The 19874-nt window shown below is 52.5% G+C and overlaps 7 protein-coding genes across 7 annotated transcripts; 5 read left to right on the top strand and 2 right to left on the bottom strand.

Annotated features, from left to right (window-relative positions):
* Positions 1-782: 782 nt before the first annotated feature.
* A1O5_09550 (uncharacterized protein) lies at positions 783-2998 on the bottom strand (the record flags this gene model as incomplete). Its single annotated transcript, XM_007750129.1, has 3 exons — positions 783-795; positions 819-1987; positions 2066-2998. The coding sequence occupies 3 exons, from the start codon at positions 2996-2998 to the stop codon at positions 783-785; spliced, it is 2115 nt and encodes a 704-aa protein (XP_007748319.1).
* A 550-nt stretch (positions 2999-3548) lies between these two features.
* On the bottom strand, positions 3549-6740 carry A1O5_09549 (uncharacterized protein; the record flags this gene model as incomplete). The annotated part of the gene is made up of 1 exon (XM_007750128.1): positions 3549-6740. One exon carries the CDS (start codon positions 6738-6740, stop codon positions 3549-3551), a length of 3192 nt encoding a protein of 1063 aa, XP_007748318.1.
* Positions 6741-7687: 947 nt separating this feature from the next.
* A1O5_09548 (3-carboxy-cis,cis-muconate cycloisomerase) lies at positions 7688-9278 on the top strand (the record flags this gene model as incomplete). Its single annotated transcript, XM_007750127.1, has 3 exons — positions 7688-7893; positions 7976-8111; positions 8253-9278. The coding sequence occupies 3 exons, from the start codon at positions 7688-7690 to the stop codon at positions 9276-9278; spliced, it is 1368 nt and encodes a 455-aa protein (XP_007748317.1).
* A 749-nt stretch (positions 9279-10027) lies between these two features.
* A1O5_09547 (uncharacterized protein) lies at positions 10028-10763 on the top strand (the record flags this gene model as incomplete). The annotated part of the gene is made up of 3 exons (XM_007750126.1): positions 10028-10269; positions 10342-10498; positions 10578-10763. 3 exons carry the CDS (start codon positions 10028-10030, stop codon positions 10761-10763), a joined length of 585 nt encoding a protein of 194 aa, XP_007748316.1.
* Positions 10764-11531: 768 nt separating this feature from the next.
* On the top strand, positions 11532-12089 carry A1O5_09546 (uncharacterized protein; the record flags this gene model as incomplete). Its single annotated transcript, XM_007750125.1, has 1 exon — positions 11532-12089. One exon carries the CDS (start codon positions 11532-11534, stop codon positions 12087-12089), a length of 558 nt encoding a protein of 185 aa, XP_007748315.1.
* A 1051-nt stretch (positions 12090-13140) lies between these two features.
* On the top strand, positions 13141-14174 carry A1O5_09545 (uncharacterized protein; the record flags this gene model as incomplete). The annotated part of the gene is made up of 2 exons (XM_007750124.1): positions 13141-13786; positions 13873-14174. The coding sequence occupies 2 exons, from the start codon at positions 13141-13143 to the stop codon at positions 14172-14174; spliced, it is 948 nt and encodes a 315-aa protein (XP_007748314.1).
* A 2605-nt stretch (positions 14175-16779) lies between these two features.
* On the top strand, positions 16780-19566 carry A1O5_09544 (uncharacterized protein; the record flags this gene model as incomplete). Its single annotated transcript, XM_007750123.1, has 1 exon — positions 16780-19566. The coding sequence occupies one exon, from the start codon at positions 16780-16782 to the stop codon at positions 19564-19566; it is 2787 nt and encodes a 928-aa protein (XP_007748313.1).
* Positions 19567-19874: the final 308 nt, after the last annotated feature.

Genomic DNA, 19874 nt, shown 5'->3' with positions numbered 1-19874 from the left:
CATATGTTCTTGGGATACCTATGCTGGCACGGCACGGCACTGCATTGCAGCGCAAGGGCTGGAAGGCATGAAGTGAAAACACACACACACACACACACACACACACACATAAATATATATATAATAAATCCTCAAGCGCAAAGGTCTATCATTCCTATTTCTGGGTTCGTGGATAGATAAGTCATTAAGATCAAGTCCTGATATTTGTTTGTTTAACGATAATAACCTCCGGGTCCCCGGCGACTCTGATCAAATACCTAGTGTCATGTTCTGGTAGAATTCGCAACACCTTGCCTAGGTAACGTCCTAATCATTGGGACATGTCAAGGTCCTCATAGCTCCGCTGCGGATGCCAGTGTCGAAGCGCCTCTGGCACATGAAGCTGATCCAAGTGAACCTTGCTGCAACCTTGGGGACAGTCTTGCGTGAACGTGTGCCTCAGGCTTCTTTGCGCATCATTTAGAAACCGTTCTTGGCAGAAGCCGTCTTGACAATCAGAAATTTCCCTGAGGAAACTGTTTGCCCGCCAACGCCTCGATTCCTGAACTGAATAGCACCTGCTAGATAGGCCCTTGGCACACCCCCTAACATTGAAAACGTGCCATGCCGTATAGTCCCGCAAATGTTGAAGGCCCTCAACCGATGCTTCAACACAGCCAAGTTTCCACCGTGAGTCGAAAGGGCATAGATGACATTTCCCTAACCAATATCGTCTGTGGCTTGATCGTTGAGCGTAGTAATCTACTTCTCTTCTTCGTAGATGAGGGGGTTCACTGTGTGACCTAGGTCTTAAGCCTGGAGAGCGGGAGGCTCGATACTGCATGAGCATAATCACGCCCGAATCATCTTGAGTTTCGTCCAAAAGCTCCATAAATGGTCCGCAAGACGAAGGAACTAGGTCTCTAAGATCTGCGGCTGCAGGAACCAACCTCTTCTTCTGAACAATCGTCCAGTTGCCCTCAGTCTCCTCTTCCTCGTCTGGAAACCATATGATTTGATCCGGCAAACTGCTTTTTGGACCGAATGCTCCGGGAAGGAGACTGAGCTTGTGCACGTAGAGCGTCTGCGAGTAGGAAACCTTGAGACTCCAGTCTGCGGGCGTGGGTCCGTATACAAGTCGCTCTACTCGCACTGACTCGAGGCGATCTTGCTCCACGGGCATTGACCCATGACGACGTCTTTCTTCGAGCCCTCGAAGAACTAATGAATCCCAGATTTGGCTCTCCTTGGCGCCGTATTCACAGAGGTCAAGGCCAGCTTTTTGCACCATTTCGATCCATATACGCAGGGCGTCCATCATTTCCGTGTAAATCCAGCCGCCGGCGTACCGTAATACCTCGAAATCTGCAATGCCCATGCAGTCTAATAAGGCCGTGGTCTGCCAATAGTATTCTTGCTTGACGTCTTGGTTCATGAAGAATCTCCTGACCGAGGATTGATCATCTCCCGGAGCAACGCCATAAGGATCTGCGCCGTTTATTAAGACTCTCACGCCGAGATCAAACCATTCTGTTATTCTGTGGTAAGGGCAAGAGAAATACGTCACCAACGTCCTAAGACGGCGGGCAACGTAATGCAAAATCGTCAAACCACCACTGCTTCTCAGATTAGCAAGCCTTTGATCAGATTTTCCCAATCCTATGCACTTGAGAAACCCGGCGCGCTCCATGCAAGATTGGACGCCAGTCTGGACGGCAAGCTCAAACCTTGCTTCGAGTGGCAGGCGGCAGAACCCCGAAAACTGGTTGGTCAGGATTATATCGAGACATCGTTCGCTTTGGCAGCCATATATCCATGCATACCGAAGGGGAGAGGTATAGAGGTCGGCATCAAAACCAGGGGCTTCGATAAAAAGTCGATACATCTCTTCCGCCCTATAGTGGTCATCCGAAAAGGTGGACAAGGCGTAATAACCGAGAGCGTCGCTCAACGTCGTTGCACGATCCAACCAACTCGAGTGGGTGAGGAGATAGCGACAGACCTCTACCTGTCCGTAAAGGGCAGCTTGCTAGTCAAGATCATCAGATTTGTTACTCTGGATGCACGGAGTATCCAAGATGCCTACCTCCAGTAAAGTGCCCCATCTGTTTCCGCCACGATCGTAAACATCCAATGGTGTTCCTTTGCCACCAGTAATGAGTCTCTGAACTCCCGCAAGATCGCCATTCCTACAGCAACGAAAGATGCGTGAATGAAATGGCACAACGTTATATGTACGCAATTGGATATCCCAGCCACATTGAGCCCTAGTAAATGCAAAATTCCAAACGCGAGAGCACAGCTGTGTTGGGAAGCGAAGGCTAATCAGAAAGCGCGTTTTGTTGTTTTTGCGCTTGCCTGGCCCAACCGTGCAGTGAGTGTCCGGTTTATTTTGCTCATCAACTTGGACACTCAGCGTCTGAGTGTTATGCATTTGCTGCGTAGCCGTCCATGCTGATCCACTTGCCACAGTGGTTCCTATTGAAGAGATAAGCATCTGGGACTGGGGTGGAGAGTGAATCGTTAAAAGCTGGGCCTGAATGTCGCTCAGGAGGTTACTGTGCTCTTGGGCTCGCTGCCTTTGCTCCGCAGAGCAGTACATAGAGAAGGCGAGCATTAATGAGCTCTTTGCCTTCTCTAGGTCATCGAGTAGCTCCTTCACGTTTCGTTCTTTGAAAGCAGTGTATAGTTTCCCTTTTACGCTGACATGGTCCGCCATGTAACGCTCCATTTTATCGACCAGCCGCACTATCTCAGCTGTCCTTTGTTGAGAGCTCGTGATGCAACGCGCAAGAAGGACTCCGCTGTGGGTGTCGTGCAGCCGGTGTTGTTCGAGGTCCCTTAGGCATATAGCCATAGTTTCGAGGTCGAAAACCAAAGTTTCAATGATTCGTGGTGCTTCCCTTGCGGTACGATATATTCTCCCCAGCCTCACGGCGCACCTGCCGAGCTCGATGCTCAGCGAAACCAAGCCGGCAGCGCCAGTGACCACGCCAAACACGGCCTCGATACCAGACATTACTGCAGAGGATGAAGTAATATGTAGGGATGGAAGGATAGTGTAGCTAAGGAGCAAAGGAGGACAGAATAATCAAGCAAGTGCAAGGAAACTCGATGGTCATGGCTTTGAGGGAGAGACCGGTTGAGACAGAAGCGCCTGACCATCTTGCTGCCTACCACCTCCGCTGGGCTGGTGCCGGTAGGCTTCGCACATGCTCTGAAGTTAGCCTATTGGCAGGCGAACAGTGCGCCTCTCTGGACACTCGCTGTTAGACGCCCAGCGACGCCTCGCCAGTCCTGGTCTTTGTTGGTGCCCGACCTGCTTGGCTTGCGAGGCTGTACCCTGTACGTTTAGGTAATACGCATAAGGAGTATTATGGCCTGTGAGCCTCGTTGTATAACCCCATCTTGAGAGCAGGTCACCCTCATTCAGTCTAGTCGGTCTTTCGGTTCAGGGGGAGGTAGCAATGATATGGGCATGAATCTTCACTCTCTCCTACAACCTGGAGTACGTTTCGGCATTTCTTCGGTCCGCATCACGAGGACAGGACTCAATTCATCAACCTTGGCTATCGACCGACATACCGGCCCTCGAAAGCTGCGTCGACATCTTCGTCGGCTTCTCTATTATCGCCACCATCACCATCCTCGTCCCTGTCCTCGTCCTCGTCTTCGTCTTCGTCCCCGTTTCCATCGTCGTCGTCCGAGTCATCGCTTGCTTCTTCTTCTTCCCCTTCTTCGCCGTCGTCTTCATTTTCATCGTTATCCTCCCTGTTTCCATCGTCCATCTCCACATCCTCCAGTTGGGCGTCTACCCTTCTTTCCGGGACACCTTGTCGCGCCCTCGTTGAATATCTATCAGTGACTTTGACTCCCGGAACCGAGGATGAACGGCCCGTTGTGACAGTCGAGGTCTGTATTCTAGGTATCTGTTGAGACTGTGTTCTCAGTGGAGAGGGAAGCTGCCGCGGTTGCAGTTGTTGAGATTCAGATTCAGGTTCAGGACTCGGTCCGCTGACCTCGCGTCCTCTCCCGCCCTCCCCTTCTCCCTCCGTAGCAGGAGTGCTCGCACTTCGACTTCTCGACACCGACCTGCTCGCTTCGCCCTCGCTGCCTTGACTTGCAGCAGCAGTTTTCTTTGCCTTCTCAAGATCCTTTCTCTCCCGTCTCTTCATCTCCCTCCTCTCGGCAGCAAGACTGCCTCGGTTTCTCTCTCTTCTTCCGCGAAAGATTGCTGAAGGTCCAATAGTGGTACTGCTCACAACACTGCTTTCCCTACTTCCTTCCCGCGGTTCCTGTTCCCCGCCAGGTCCTGGAGTCGCCGTAGTCTCGCTTTGTGCGACGCTCACACTGCGGCTTCGACCCTCACCAGTTTGGCTACGCGATTCGCTATCCTCACTGGTCGATGCCATCCCGTAGATAGCTTCGAGGGCGTCGTAGTTGATCCGTCGCGAGAAAGTTCGCCGATTCATGAGCATCAATCTCATGGATTTCGCTGCGCTTCTTTCCCTTCCAGCGACTGTGGTGCTGTCTTGGCCTTCCTCTCCTTCTCCTTCGTCACCCTCGTTGTCGCCCTCTGCACCCGCCACTTTCCCTCCACCCTCACCTTCGCCCACGGCCCTTTGACCTTTACCTCTCCTTCTCCCTTCCCGTTGCTCCCTCAAATAGCTAACGTCTCCCCTGCGTCCCGGTCTTTTCGTCCCATCCTTTCTCCTTCCCTTCTCCATTTTCTTTCTCCTCTCCTCCTGCTCTGGGTCCAAGCCCCTTGCCCTCATGTCCGCCTCCTTCAACTCTTTCCTTATCCTCTTCGCATGATCCTGTCGCAGCCAGTCGGCATTCATGGTCACCCATACCCTCTCTTTGATACGGGATTCTTGCTCAGACAAGAGACAAGTTGAGACATCTTCATCGGAATCGAATTCGTCAGGCTTGAGCGTCGGAGAAAGGGAGACGAAGCCAAGGTTACCAATTGTCGAGTTCGCGGGTGGTCCACATTTCTTGTCTCTCGGGTGCGGAGGAACAGTCTGGGTTGGGTCAGCGGTGAGATCTATAACTGTTGGTTGCTGTCCTCCAGCTTGACCACCACCGAGCTGTTGCACCGATCCTTCCTCTTCACCTGGAGGCAGAGGTCGGTAGTTTGGGTCGAGTTCCGGGTTGTCTCGTAGTGCTTCTGCGATGCCTTCTTCAATTTCGTTCTCAATCGCAATTTCGGCTGCCGATGCAGGCGGTGCTCTCCAATGCGAGGATTTGGGTTTCCGATGTGGAGGCTGCGAGGCATTCGAGACATCTTGACCGTCCTCGTCGTGTGACGATGCAGGCGTCTCCCCTCGCAGAGCGTCTGCCTCTTCGCTTTGTGCTTCAGCAGGTGTCTCGCCAGAAGTCAGAGCCGGATCAATGACCGTCCGTCGAGCTGGGATCTCTGGAATCTTGTAACCTTCTGCGTCAATCCGAACTCGTTTCGCCGGCGGTGGTCGCCCTTCGTCCGATTCTTGGTTAGCTTCGGGTTCAGGAGACGCAGCATCGTCCTCGATCTCAGCGGCGGTCTCTGCGAGAGCACGCTTTCTAGGGCGACCTTTCTTCTTGTTCTTGGGTTTCGGATTTTGTGCTTCTTTCCAGATAGGCGGATGCTGTTCATCGAGAGGATGCGGGACATAGGGGACCGGGATCGCTTCGTTTCTGAATTTTGTGACCGAAAGTTTACTGGCTTGTGTGTCGTGGAATTCTTCCAGTCGTTTGTTGATGGTGATTTCGGTGACTTTTGCCGTCAGCACAACCTCGCGCGTGGTACGACGGTAATTGTTCATGCGAGCGGCCAGAATGACCGCAGCACCACAGATGCCCGAAGGTCGACGGCCATGGCTGATCCAGTCGCGCTTCATTCTCTTGACGATGTTGATAGCATCGCGTTTGATTTTGTCCTGGTCGTGCTTGTCGAAATCCAACTCTTCGACAAACCGGGGTACAAGCGTGGCCGGATCCATTCCCCAGAATTCTGCAGAGCCATCGGGTCGAAAGCCTTTTCCTTTGGTCAGAAACAGCTTTTTGACGAGGTCCTGGTACACCCTGCCCAGTGCAAAAACATCCATGTTCATCTTCTCGGCGAAGTCAATCAACATGAAGCTGTACAAGGGTCTCAGTTGACCCTCGACTTGCTCCGTTTTACGGCGACAAGCGACATAGAGACAGACGACAGCGACACTTTCGATGCTTCTCCCTTGGACAAAGCTATTGCTGTTTGCCAATTCAAACAGTCTTTCAGCCGCGTCCACCTCCGATTGTCTGATGCCAAGAAGGTTTATGTAGGAGGACATGACGGTTTTGGCCTGAGCTTTTGAGCGTTCGCGATTCAGCGGGGCCTCGCGGCCAGCAGTCCCAAAAGCTCCTCCGTGGAAGGTCCTCTGATGAGTTTGGTTTTCGCCAACCTGGACACCAAGAGCAGTGATACGGCCAGACTCGGTCTCGCCAAAGCCCTGCTCGCTGACAAGGCCGGAATCTTCTTGGACTAGGGCACCACAACTCTGGCAGATGAGTCCTTGATCACCAAAGACGACATTTGACCGATCAGGACAGTCGGGATTAGGACACAGGGGTTTTGAGCGGGCCTGGGGCTGGCTGACTGGCGTGGGTGCTCGCACGAGCGTAGGAGTTGACGCTCGCAGAGAACTGGGTGCTGGGCTGCCTAAGCCGTCGATGCGGCCTCGAAAGTTGGGCCGGCGGTGTTGGCCAGCGCGAGGCCTGGGCGGTAGGGGCTTTGGCGGCATCGTAGCGGGGTCGTTCAAAGGCACACAGAGGGATGGATCGAGGAACAAAGGAGATCTAGTCTGTGGTACACTCTCACAAGGAGCATATTTAAACACACGTGACTCAGACCGGCAGTGACTTGTGACTGAGGAATGTCAGGCTATGAGTCGACAGTGGCGGAGACCGAGCACGAGCTTGGGCCAGTGTGTGAGAGGCAGTTATCTCGTTCGACCTGGGTTGACTGGAGAAGAGCTGTATGCTATTTTCGAAGGATAGAAGATAGATCGAAAGAGGAACAGATGCGGATGGTGATTGGAGGATGAATTCTGTGAGATGGTGGAGAGGACGAAGGAGGCTGTGAGTTTGGTGTTGCAAAAGTGACTCGAAAAAGTGGTTGAGAATCCAAGTGAAAAAGCAGCAGGCGGGGCAGTGTAAGTGCTGTCTGCACTGCCAAGACTTCCCTCTCTCTAGACTCCCTCTCTATGAAAAAAGGGCGACAACATCACACAAACACCTCACGATTGTGAAACCATAATCATGATCACAAAACCAGCCGATAATAATCAATGCAGACTCTTTCAAAAAAATATGATCCTGCCCATCGAACATCGCAATTCACCTGTCCGGCACGTGACGGGCAAGGACAGTGGCGGTCTAGCTTGAAATAGACATCAAGCTTGGCGCCCACAGAGTTCAAAATTCTAAGCAATTTGGTGATGGAGACTTGTGGAGACTCGGGAGCCTTCCTCGCCTTGAACCCCTCAAGCCTCAGCCTTCCCCGCACGAGGCTACGACCCCGCAAGGCATAAACAAGAGCATTCAAAACCACCAGGAGACTCTCCGGCCACGTTCTCAGAGACAGAGAGAATTTAGAATCTTTATAAAACCCTTGGATCCATATTCCCAAACGAAAATACATCGAACAAAAGCAGTTGACAAACCAAACTCAGTCCCAAAGACCCCAAAAATGTCAGTCTCGGCACTTGATTCACGCCTGTTCCAAAACCTCTTTGGGACCCAAGAGATCCGCGCTGTCTTCGATGACGAGGCATACACTCAGCAGATGGTCGATGTCGAGCTTGCTCTAGCCCGGGCACAATCCAAGGTTGGGCTCATCCCGGTTGAGGCTGGAGAAATTCTCGCCAACAAGTTCAGAGAGAAGGAGGGCTTTCGGTCAGTGTTTTTGGCCCACCTGTCGCCCAATTCCTGCAGACCCAGAACGTCCGCGCTCATTCGATTGCTTGTTACATATTAGTCTTGACTTTAACCGCCTCTCGCGCGAGACAGAGATCGTGGGATATCCTGTCCTTCCTCTAGTGCGGCAGCTCGTGGAACATGCTTCTGGTGAGATGGGCAAGTATATCCACTGGGGAGCCACCACACAAGACATTGTAAGTCGATCACGTTGGCAAGACTGTAACTAGACACGTAGATTTTTTTTTTTTCCCCTCCTCTCTTCCCCATGTGACAGAACAGGGCCAATATCTGCATTTGTTGGCTACCCGGCGCTCTAACTCCCGGGGTTGCTGCAGATGGACACTGCCTCCATGCTTCAGATGCGCAATGGGTTGCAGATAATCAAACGCCATTTGCAAGAACTAGAAAACATACTCCGAACTCTGTCGAAGAAGTACCGCGACACGCCAATGGCTGGCAGAACACATCTACAACATGCTTTACCATGTACATTCGGGTACAAGTGCGCCGTCTACCTATCCAGCATCCTTCGGCATTCCGAGCGTCTCCAGGAAATTGAAAACCGATGCCTTCTGGTCCAGTTCGGCGGCGCGGCCGGGACGCTGGCCTCTCTAGGATCTGACGACGCCGGTCTCCGCGTGAGAGAACAACTCGCAAAAGAGCTCGGCTTGGGTAACCCCAGCATCACCTGGCATGTCGCCCGCGACAATGTGGCTGAAATCGTCAATTTCCTTGCCCTCATGGGAGGCTCGCTCGGCAAGATCGCCTATGATCTAATCTTTATGTCGTCCAATGAACTGAGCGAAGTGGCGGAGCCATTTGTCCCCCACCGCGGTGCATCGTCGACCATGCCGCAGAAAAGGAACCCCATCTCAAGCGAAGTCGTCCTTGCTGCTTCAAAGTTGCTCCGTGCGAATGCGGGCCTGACACTAGACGCCATGGTGACCGACTTCGAGCGGGCCTCGGGCCCTTGGCACCTGGAGTGGGTAGCCGTGCCTGAAGCATTCGTCCTGGCCGTCGGCGCCTTGCATCAGACCAATTTTGCGCTGGGAGGCCTCGTCGTCAACACGGATGCCATGATGAAGAACCTTATATCGACCAGGGGTCTGATCGTCGGGGAAGCCGTGATGATGGGTCTAGCCCCGTTTCTAGGCCGACAACAGGCTCACGACCTAGTCTACGAGGCTTGCAAGGAGTCGATAGAGAAGGACATGGCACTGTTTGACGTTTTGAAGGACCGTGCCAGCGTGGCGGTATACGTGTCGGAACAACAGCTGAAGGACCTCTGTGACCCGGCCAATTACCTGGGCGCTAGCCAGCTGATGGTGGACAACATTCTCGAACTCGGGAAGAGAAGTTGATCTGTCCCTCCTGCCACCAGCAAAAGGGGTCATCAATAACGAATTGCTTTGTAATTATCGTCCATGTGGAACATTGCCGACTCGCAAATGTCCCAGTAGCCACAGCGATTTGCCTGAATCAGGGTATGATATAGATGATCAATTAGATATTAGCACCGAATCCTGATTTCTGGGGCAGAACAAGCAGTCAGGTCTTGTCTTTCTTCCCCGGTTACCTGCTACACGGGATTGGACGAGAGTTTATCCCGAATCCACCGCTCGGCTCACATCATGGTGCGGGTTGTCGCTTTGACAAGGGGGCAAGGCTGCCAAGCCAGGAGTTACGAGAGATGCTTCCGAAGGACCGTGGAGTGGACAACAAGCTTGTTCCTGAGAAGAAGCTACGGGTATTGTCTAGAGAAAAGCATGCATAGATTTGGTCCGTCGGGTACCAGAACATGGGGCATACAAATGCAGACACTTACCGGCTAGAGAGACGGATTCTCGAGTCGTGAACCCCCTTTATATCCACTCTACCTTTGTAGCCAAGGTGCTCTTACCGTTGACCGGCAGCAAAATTGACTAAAGATCACAATGCCTGCTTATCTTGTGACAAGCGCCGGCCGCGGGCTAGGACTCGAACTCGCCTCCCAACTGTCAAAACCCCCTCGGGATCAGTTTCGATTATCTTCGCAACAACGAGATCCGATCCTTCAGATGCCCTGCAACGGCTTATCGCTCATTCGAAGGGGAGGGTCGTGCACGTGCCAATGGCCATCACTGAAAAGGACAGCATCAAGGCAGCGGTGTCTCAGATCGACAAGGCCCTTGCTGGAAAGGGGCTTGATGTCCTCATTAATAATGCTGGCGTCTTGCTTCTTTCCGTTGATGGCATCGAGACCATGGATAACCTTGGCTACCCTCTCAAAGTGAATGTGGAAGCCGTCCATGATATCACGGCAGCATTTCTGCCCCTTTTGCGCAAAGGTGAACAGAAGACAGTGTTGAACATGTGAGTAGCAGGACCGACATCCCAATGCATGTCAACGGCGATCATGGCTGACAAATGTGATTACCAATGCAGCACATCTACCCTTGGCTCCGTAGCAATAGCTCCCCAATTCATGTATGCACCAACACCATCTTACAAGGTCTTGAAAGCGGCTCTGAATATGTTGACTGTGCAATATGCGTTGGAGCTGGGAAAGGAAGGGTTTACATTCCTGATGGTGTCCCCCGGCGTAAGTTGAGCTCTCCTGATTCTTGCCGTTGTTATCCTGTCGCATGAGCACGACTGACTCAAATGTTCTGAATATGCAGTACTTGAAGACCGACATGGGTGGGGACAGGGCTGATCTGCCGGTCGAGGTTGGAGCAAAAGCCACCCTTGATATTCTGTTCGAGAACACAAAAGAGGACAATGGGAAATGTAAAGCCATACATGTTCCCGGGTGGGAGGATGTGGAAGGTCCAAATGTGTATAATGGGAGGGAAGTAGCCTGGTGAAACAATGCAGCCGCAAGGAGGCGACCAGGCGACCGAGATCACTTACAAGGAACGCATGGGTGTTGAGCGGTCCGAAAATGACTCTGCCGATGTCCTTCTTCAAATGCCCTGCTAGGCTATCATGTTGTAGCCACTGTCTCTCGTCAGACACAGAAATTGAATCTGGCTTCACCCATCTCGCAAGGCCACAAATTCGTATCAGGGCTCACTGTTCCTAAAAGGCATTGTTGTTAAGGGTGAAGGAAGCTCAGAAAGAGACATTTCACTTACCATGGCTGCTTCAGGCAGGATCATAATCCGGCTTTGTCTCCTCGACTATTCTAGGGGGAGTCATTGCAAACCAATCCGGTACAGTCTCTCGCTGGGCGAGACATGCCACGCGCAGACTGGCAATGTCAGAAAGAAAACCAAACGGACTGCTCGCCTTAGCAAACATGGTAGCTGGGTTCTTGCTCTGATGCTGGGCGTCTGCTGCCTCCATCTTGCAGTGGCAATGTTGTTCGTTCCCGCCCACATTCCTTTCTTTACATTGATTGCCGAGAAACACTGCGGCTGCTTTTGGCTGAATCTGTGCTAAGTGCGCTGTGATGACGTTTCGTTGTGTCTGCTCGATTGAGGCAGGGCGTTCGTGTGGTGTTTCCAACAGCCCTATAAAGAGGAGACCCCTTCCTCTGGATCGAAGCATCTCAACAACGCAACCAAATAATCTGTCATCTATTCAACAAACTTGTTCCTCCAACACCTGATCGAAATCCTTACTGTGCAAACATGGCAACATATGTCTGGAATCCCGATGCCACCTTCCGAATCACCGACAGTGTCAGGGGCGACATTATCTGTATCGGCCGAACATTTCGAAGATTTCATTCTCGATGTGCTTGGGACATCAGGGAAGAATCTCCCTCCAATGCGGCGGCGGTTCGTAATCTACTCGGTGTCATGGGTGCGAATCCCCCAACTCTCGTGACTGATCAGCAATTGGAAAGGCTTGCCCGCCATTGCCTATGCTCTTACCACCAGAGACAAATTTCACAAGCCACATCAGAACTCAGAGGGCATCTTGCTGTGGCCGTTCAGGCATACGAACAGTACAACGACGTAAACCGACGGTATGAGGCGCTCCGCGGTGCATTGCTTCGACTTCTTGGGCTTCAGGATGGCGGCCAGTCCGATGAGGAGTTGGTCCTTCAAATTAAATGTCTAATCGTTCTTGCGGGAGAGTTTGCGCCTGAGGCTGGCGATGTCCGAAGTCTAGTCATTCTTGCAGAACAGTTTGTGCTTGAAGCTGTCGATCAGTCCGACGAGGATCTAGATGTCTTGGTCTAGTCAGAATCTAGTCAGAAGCCTAGCAAGTCATAAAGGCCGAACACAAGACGGGCCTCGTCTTGCACACAAGAAGCACACCCTATATCTGGGTGACTGAACTTGGACGAAGGGAGACAGAAGTGGTCTGAGGTCCATTGGGATGGAACTAGGGGAGTCTGGGCTGGGATGTTGTTTGGAAATGGGAGCGCAGTTGGTTGTCTGGGAAAGCCTTCCGCACTAGCCTTTGTCATTCAAGCCGGAGGCGTCTTGGGGTCGAATTTGGTCAAGGAATCGCATCATGGGTGGCCTTCAAGCCTGGGGCGCTGGGGTCGCAAGGTCGATTTGATGAAACAGGAACAGAAGCAAGAGTTGAAGGAAGCAGGGAGACATATGGCTAGTGAGATTGGGGGGGATATCTGTATGGATTTCATACCTGGGATTAGATGGACACTGGACAGATAGTATGATTGAATTGGTTGGCACTGTGGATATCCTGCCATACCGCATTCGCTGCACTTGTCCGAGCTCTCCAGCAAGTCCCAGCCAAGTATACGAAGTACGAGGGCAACACTGCCTTGTCAGCCCCCCCCCAAACAGGGCTGTTGTCGGGAGGCCTAAACCTCCATCAAGCGCCATCTCCCAAGCTAATCTCTTCGGGTACGTCGCTGCGAACTGCGAAGCTTACCGATACCAGCCAAGAAGAGGCTTGCCATGCTCCTAACCCGTTGTCTCATGTCTCAAAATATCAATTATCACTTTCCAGCACTGTAGCACTGTAGCAACCGCACATCTGCTGCCTGTTCCAACCATGCAGACCAACGTATTGTCGAAGGCGCAGCACTGCGTCGGCAAGGCTGTATATGGCCCCCCTTTCCAATTTTCCAGCACAGGGGAGAGCATATGCAGTGGCTATAAGTACCCTGATAGAAGCTCAATGTCGGAACGGTAAGGCATCACATCGCACAACCCTGTTCCAACGCTGTCTGCTCTATAACTTCCTTTGCTCGACCTCGACCTCGACCTCAACCTCAACCTCGACGTCTTGAAATACACCCTTCCACCTGATATCAGCATGTCGACGCCAAACAACTGCACCATCGCCACCTGCTCCGTCAAAGAATACGGCCAGATCGCCTACATCCCAAGCTTACCCGGCAATGCCATCTACGCGAGCATCTTCGGACTCCTCCTGCTGCTGCAAATCCTCCTGGGGATCAGGTACAGGACATGGGGCTTCCTGGTGGGCATGGCATGCGGGATCGTGCTCGAGATCGTGGGCTACATCGGGCGACTGATGCTCTACAACGACATCTTCGACAAGAACTCGTTCATCATCTACCTGATCGGGTTGACCATCGGGCCCGCCTTCTTGACGGCGGCCATCTACCTGTGCCTAAGCCGGATCATCACCATCTTCGCGCTCGAGCTGAGCCTGTTGAAGCCCAGGACCATCGCCTGCATCTTCGTCGCCTGCGACTTTATCTCTTTGGTCCTCCAAGCGGCGGGCGGCGCCATTGCGTCCACCGCCAATGACGACAACACGAACCAGCTCGGCATCAACGTCATGATCGCAGGCCTGGCGTCGCAGGTCGTTTCGCTGGCCATTTTTATCGCCCTCTGTGGCCATTTTGCCTGGAAGGTGTTCAAGAACCCACAAAAGCTCAACCCGGAGCATGCTCTTCTTCGCAACACGCGCCGCTTCAAGGGCTTTTTGATCGGTAAGTCTTGACAAAAATCCCGCCGCCCAAAAAAGACACGATAAAGAGAGAGGACTTTATTCGCTGACCTTTCCGCCCCGATCCAGGTATCGCAGTCGCCGTCATCACCATTACAGTACGATCGAGCTACCGCCTCGCCGAACTCCAAGACGGCTTCAACGGCCAGCTCGCCAACGACGAAGTCACATTCATGATCCTCGAGGGACCCATGATCATCATTGCCGTCACGGGCCTGACTGCCTGGCACCCGGGCCTTGTCCTGGGACAAAAATTATGGTCAGATGCCGGCTTCCACTTCCGGACGAAGAAGGCATCCCTGAGCCAGTACAAGGAGGTCCACGACAGCAGCACGGAGCAGATTGCCATGTCGCCACTTTCGCGCGTGTAAACAAACGCCCCCAGAACGACAAGCGGGTGATTTGCGGAGGCAGAGGAGGATGGTGCAAGAAAGAATAGATACCGAGGTGCCATATATATTCGTCACGAAAGGCGCAGGAGGATCTTCCTACCTTATGGATCAGGGGAGTCTTCGGCTGACGAATTCCGCGAACGCATGAAAGGAAGGGGACAACGGGAAAAGAATATATCATGAATGAGGCGTTTTTTTATTTATCTGACTGAAAGAGCCACTGTAGATCTCGAGATACCAATTTCTTTCACCCATAGACCGCGATTACCACTGAGTCGAACTGAGACACCTTGTAAGATCTGGTTTATGAAAATGAGACGGCTTGCCAGCTGTGCAGCCACTATCACTGTATTAATGCATTTGTACGGAGTAAGAGTTTTTCACAGCCATTTCAACCCAGGACCCGCCTCGTGGGCGCGGTTGAGGTATAAAGAATAAAGTAAATAACATATTTAGCTATGCATTCATCCAGTCTCTCCAAATTGAGGCACATACGAGAGCACGCGTCCAAGCGGCCCCCCAGTTTAGCATGTGCCACGGGATTTGACCAGTCCCTTTGAAACGCAAAGATCCCCCCTTTCTAGAAACTGGGGAGCTGCGGCTGGTAGGCTAGGCATTGTTCCAGGTTCTGGGCGCGTTTCGCTCTTCGGAGCGAGAAGTTCGCACTAAGGTACTCGGTAGGCCTTGCAGCTTTGATTGCCGCGAGGCCGCTGGTGCGAAAATCGCTTGGTTCCTACAGTAGCGCTTCTCGGCGTCTGGATCTACCTACCTAAGCACTCGCAGCCATGGCTCCTTTACGGGGTATATGCGTAATACAGTCATGTCTTTGGTCGAGATAGGTGTCTAGAGTTTCAAATTCACGCTTGGTGTCGACATGTGAGAAGGCCCGTGTAGGCAGGCTTGATCTTTCTTTGATTGAAGTTCCTATGTCTCATTGTTCAAGGGGGTTTTGGCGGACGAAGTATCAACACCACAATTTACGACAGATCTCGACAGAGCTCTCAAAGTGATTTCCCCCACTTGGCTTCTCGACCGCGAGTTCATAAGTTCAGCATCTCGACGAGCCTGTCATCCAACATCCACTGGAAGCAGTCGAGACCCTTCCAGCGGGGGACATTTGGCTCTTTTGCCATCGCTGAAGTTGTGTTCAACTGCGAAGGTGATGAGAGATGTGGCCGTATTCCGAGCCATTCACGAAGACTATGGCGGTGTCAGTGCAATGCAAGCAGCTGGCTGATTCCGGGATAGATAGTAGGTTTCAGGCTCTGGTTAATACAGGCCTATTTGCAACGCAGTGTTCATGGCAATCCCGCAATATGGCCAGCTTGGATCCTGGCCCTGGCGCGATCCGGAATTGGGCCAGTGACATAAGATGAGAATAGCCTGAATGATTCTGAAGTCGCGGATAGGTAAGAGAATGTTGGTCATCAGCAGCTCATCGTAAGGGTGCGAGCTCAATTCGAACACCTGGTTAAGTTTTGGATGTCGATAAGATGCAACCCACAAAATGGCGAGGCTGACTGGCAAATTAGCTGGCTGGAACATGTATATGACCCACGTTTTGAGGGGCAACAAGCAAGAGGACAATTATGGATTGACGGATTGATGGATCTTGGGGACGAGCAGCGAAATCGGAGAAATACAGCAAAATAAATCCCTCGCCCGACTGCAGCTGTGAGCTCGCCGGAAGTGCTTGTTGCCATAAGCAGGGTGTGCATGAATACGAGGTGGCACATTGGTCAGATGGTCCGCTGCTCCCATATCTGCATCTATCATCCAATGCCGTTGTTCTTCATCGAGCCTATGAGCCATCCTCGCCATGCCACAGGCTCCGGCTGCCTAGGCCCGGCCTTTTAAGTTGCGAGTTATGTGGAAGAGGAGCGCAGTACACAGCATCGACTACTGATGTGCGACCTCTAATCTTCCTGTTAGCCTCGTTTTTATTGGAGTTGGATGGGCGTTCAATGGTCTCTGAGTACGTTGGATAATAATCTATATCAGCGCAAGATCAAGGAGTAAATGTCTAGGTAAAGAGGTTCCTCAACCTAAAGAGAGGGCTAATTTGCGCCTCTCTCCTGCTAGATGGAGCTTAGTTCAAGACTTTTCTCCTCTATATTGCCCACTCTCAAAGGGTGGCCAACATTCACTTCGTGGAATGTGGAAGATCAACGTAAGAGAGTGGGAAGGTCAGTGCGGTGACGAGAAGGCTTGTCGCTTGATGGGAAGAGCTGCTAGGAAGAGAGGGAAGTCATTAGCTCAAGTGGTCGGGATGGCTATATCGTAAAGGAATCGTGAGACAGTAGGTGCTGACGAAAACAGCGAGGGCACTTCTCGAATCTCTACCGGACCCTCTGCAGTAGTTGAGGTTTGTGACAGATAGTCTGAAGGTCATCTATGAGCCAATCGGATAAATTTAAATCCGCCCCTTGGCACTTCGAGTTCAGCCTTGCCAACCCGCCCGACTTCAACGGCGCGGTGAGTGTCCGTCGATCCTGCACAATTATTTTACGGCTCAACCACATATCTTTGAGCCAGACCGGAGACATGCCTCGCCACCCCGATCCTTAAAATTGAAGTCGTCACAATGCCTCTTTCCAATAATGGCGTTTCCTCTAAAGTCGGCGCCTCCACGAAGAAGTCCATCTTCGAGCGACAAAAGGCGGAGGCAGAAGCTAAAAAGGCCCGAGAGAAGGCGGAGACAGCTGCTGTCCTTGAAGATTTCGTGAAGAGTTTTGAAGATGATGGGAACCGGACATCGAGCTTCCCTTCGAAGCGAGGAACTGGAAGCGAAAATAGAGGCGGATTTGGTTCTGCTCGCGGCAACTATGGTCCTTCTGGGCCTGGCAAGCGACATTTCACAAGTTCGGGCCTGAAGGGTGGTCCCGGCACCTTGGGTCCGAGTCCTTCTTTGCCAAAGAGTGGACCAGGTAGCTTGGGATCAGCGCCGGGATTCGGAAAAAAGAGACACTATGATGAATACTCGGGGAGAGATTGGGATCGAGAGCGCGACCGCGACCGAGACAGGAGAGACAGGGTGTTTTCTTATAGTGACGGTAGAGATGCGGACAACAGGAGAGACTCCCGTGCTTTCGCTCACGATGACGAGGAGGATACAAGGGATACCGATGAACTCAAAGCCGCGGCGAAACCGACATTACACCTCTCCTCCCTTCCACCCGGGACATCTCCTGCCGTCGTCAAGGCACTGTTCACTCCGTCCCCATTGACCGTCGAAAATGTCCGCATTCTCCCCCCCGGGCCAGGTTCAACCACCGAAAGGAAATCCATCTCCGCAATCGTCACGCTCGTTGCCGAAACCCCGGCGGCAGATATTGAAACAGTGGTCTCGCATCTCCAGAATAAATACCTCGGGTTTGGCTTCAATCTCTCGATATCTCGCCATCTCTCTTCCGCAGCTTTGACCGGCATAAGTGCTCTCGGGAGTAATGTTCCGTCTGCAAATTTGAACAATCTTCCCTTCGGAGCAAAACCGATTCCTCAACACACGTCCTTATCCCGAGCTCCTCCCCCGAACCAGGGCTCCACAGGTCATCGCTTCGCCCCTCCGGCCTCATATACCTCGTCGACGTCCTATGGTCCGCGACCGATGAATAACTTGCCCCCCACACAAGTCACAGTGCAGGCCCCGAATGACCTCAAACAACTACGCTTGATTCACAAAACAATCGAAGCTCTTCTGACATATGGTCCTGAATTCGAAGCGCTGCTCATGTCCAGACCGCAGATTCAGTGCGACGAACGGTGGGCTTGGCTGTGGAACTCACGGTCAGTGGGCGGAGTGTATTATCGGTGGCGCCTTTGGGAGATTCTCACAGACGCCAAATCACGTCGCAAACAACGGTATACTGCGTACGGTACGCGGCAGCCGCAAGGTGACATTTTGTTTGAGGGACAAGCAACCTGGATCCCGCCCGAGGAAGATCTCAAATTCGAATATACCACTCATTTGGAGGAATTTATCTCTGACGAAGACTACAATTCTTCGGACGAAGAAGACATTGATGACGACAGAGGGGGTGGATTAGCTAGACGATATCATGATCACCAGAAAGTCGCCAATGTCAATGACTCGACGGCCGATAATGACGGTACAGGCTATCTTAACCCACTCGCGAAGACGAAACTCATCCACCTACTGAGTCGCCTGCCGGAGACAAATGCAAAACTGCGCAGGGGCGATGTTGCACGAGTGACGGGATTTGCGATTGAGCACGCTGGGGCCGGGGCGGATGAAGTAGCAGAATTAGTCACGAGGAATGTGGTCAGGCCGTTTTGTTATTGTGTGACGAGACCAAAAGGAGATACAGAAGCGGGGGATGACCATCATGACGGTGAGAACGGCGATGGCACGCCAAAGCACCTGTGGGACAAGGAACCTTCCACGACAGAAGAACCGAACCAGCCCTCCAAAGCCAAGGAAATGGACACAACCCCAGCTTCGCTAATTGGGCTGTATCTCATCAGCGATATCCTCTCGGCGTCTTCGACCTCGGGTGTGCGGCACGCATGGCGCTACCGCTCTCTCTTACAACACCAGCTCCTCGCCCAGAACGTCTTGCCCGTGCTGGGTAAACTCCCGCAAAAGTATGAATGGGGCAAGCTCAAAGCCGAGAAGTGGAAGAGGCAGGTGCAGGTGGTCCTGGGGTTGTGGGAGGGATGGTGCGTATTCGAGGAAGCGAGAATGAAGGAGATGGTGGAGGGATTCTTGCATCCGCCTCTGAGTGAACAAGAACAGAAGGCCAAGGCCGAGCAAGAGGCCGAGAGAGACAAAGAAAAGGAGAGAGAAAAGGCCGCCGTTGGAGGTGTGAGCCGATGGCGCAGCGTGGGTGATGCTGTGAGCAACAGCGGTGTTGAAATCGACGGGAAACCCATACCTTCTACTTCTGCACTCGCCCATGCAACCCGTGCAGCCGACGACGGCGATGTGGAAATGAGCATGGACGGCACGCCCATGGCCGATGACGACGACGGAGACGGAGCCGAAGCTGAGGCTGGCGTCGACGTCGAATTTGACGACGACGGCGATACAGTTCTCACGGACGAGAATATCGACGGCGTGCCCATGGCGGACAGCAGCGACGACGAACACGAAGATGGAGAAGAAGCTCGCAGACAGAAGGAGTCCCAGCTACCCCTGCAAGAAGAGGGAGGCAGCAACGAAAAGACGGCCCCGGAAGCAGAACTAGAAGCAAAACTAGCGATGGCGGCACGACTGCAAGCACAACCACAAGGAGATTCTCCAGACCGTGCGACAAAACCCGCGTCCGTCCCCTCGACCACGGTGATGACGACGTCTCAGGGCCGCAGGATCCGGCCCAAAGCCGTGGATTTTGATGACATGTTTGAGTGAGTGATCCACAAACAGGTGAAGTATGCTCGAAAAGAAAAGGGGAAAAGAGAGAATGAAGCCAATAAAGAGGAATTGGTTCTCGCTATTCTATGAAAACCAAGGCCAAAGGCTGAGAAAATAAAAAAACATGGAGACCTTGCTTTTTGGAGGGAGGTTCTTGCGGCCCTTTTCCCGTCTCCAACCTGCTACCATTTGTCTTACCCGTATCCTTAGCACAAGCCACGCAGCTCGAGCTGCTGTTACCCATACGTATACCATGGCCTTTTAATCCCCGTGCTCTGCGTTCCAGCAGATCCCACTACAATTCT

Source organism: Cladophialophora psammophila (assembly GCF_000585535.1).
Source record: "Cladophialophora psammophila CBS 110553 chromosome Unknown aczJe-supercont1.16, whole genome shotgun sequence".
Lineage (NCBI taxonomy): Eukaryota > Fungi > Ascomycota > Eurotiomycetes > Chaetothyriales > Herpotrichiellaceae > Cladophialophora > Cladophialophora psammophila.
This window is presented reverse-complemented; position numbering and strand designations above follow the sequence as displayed.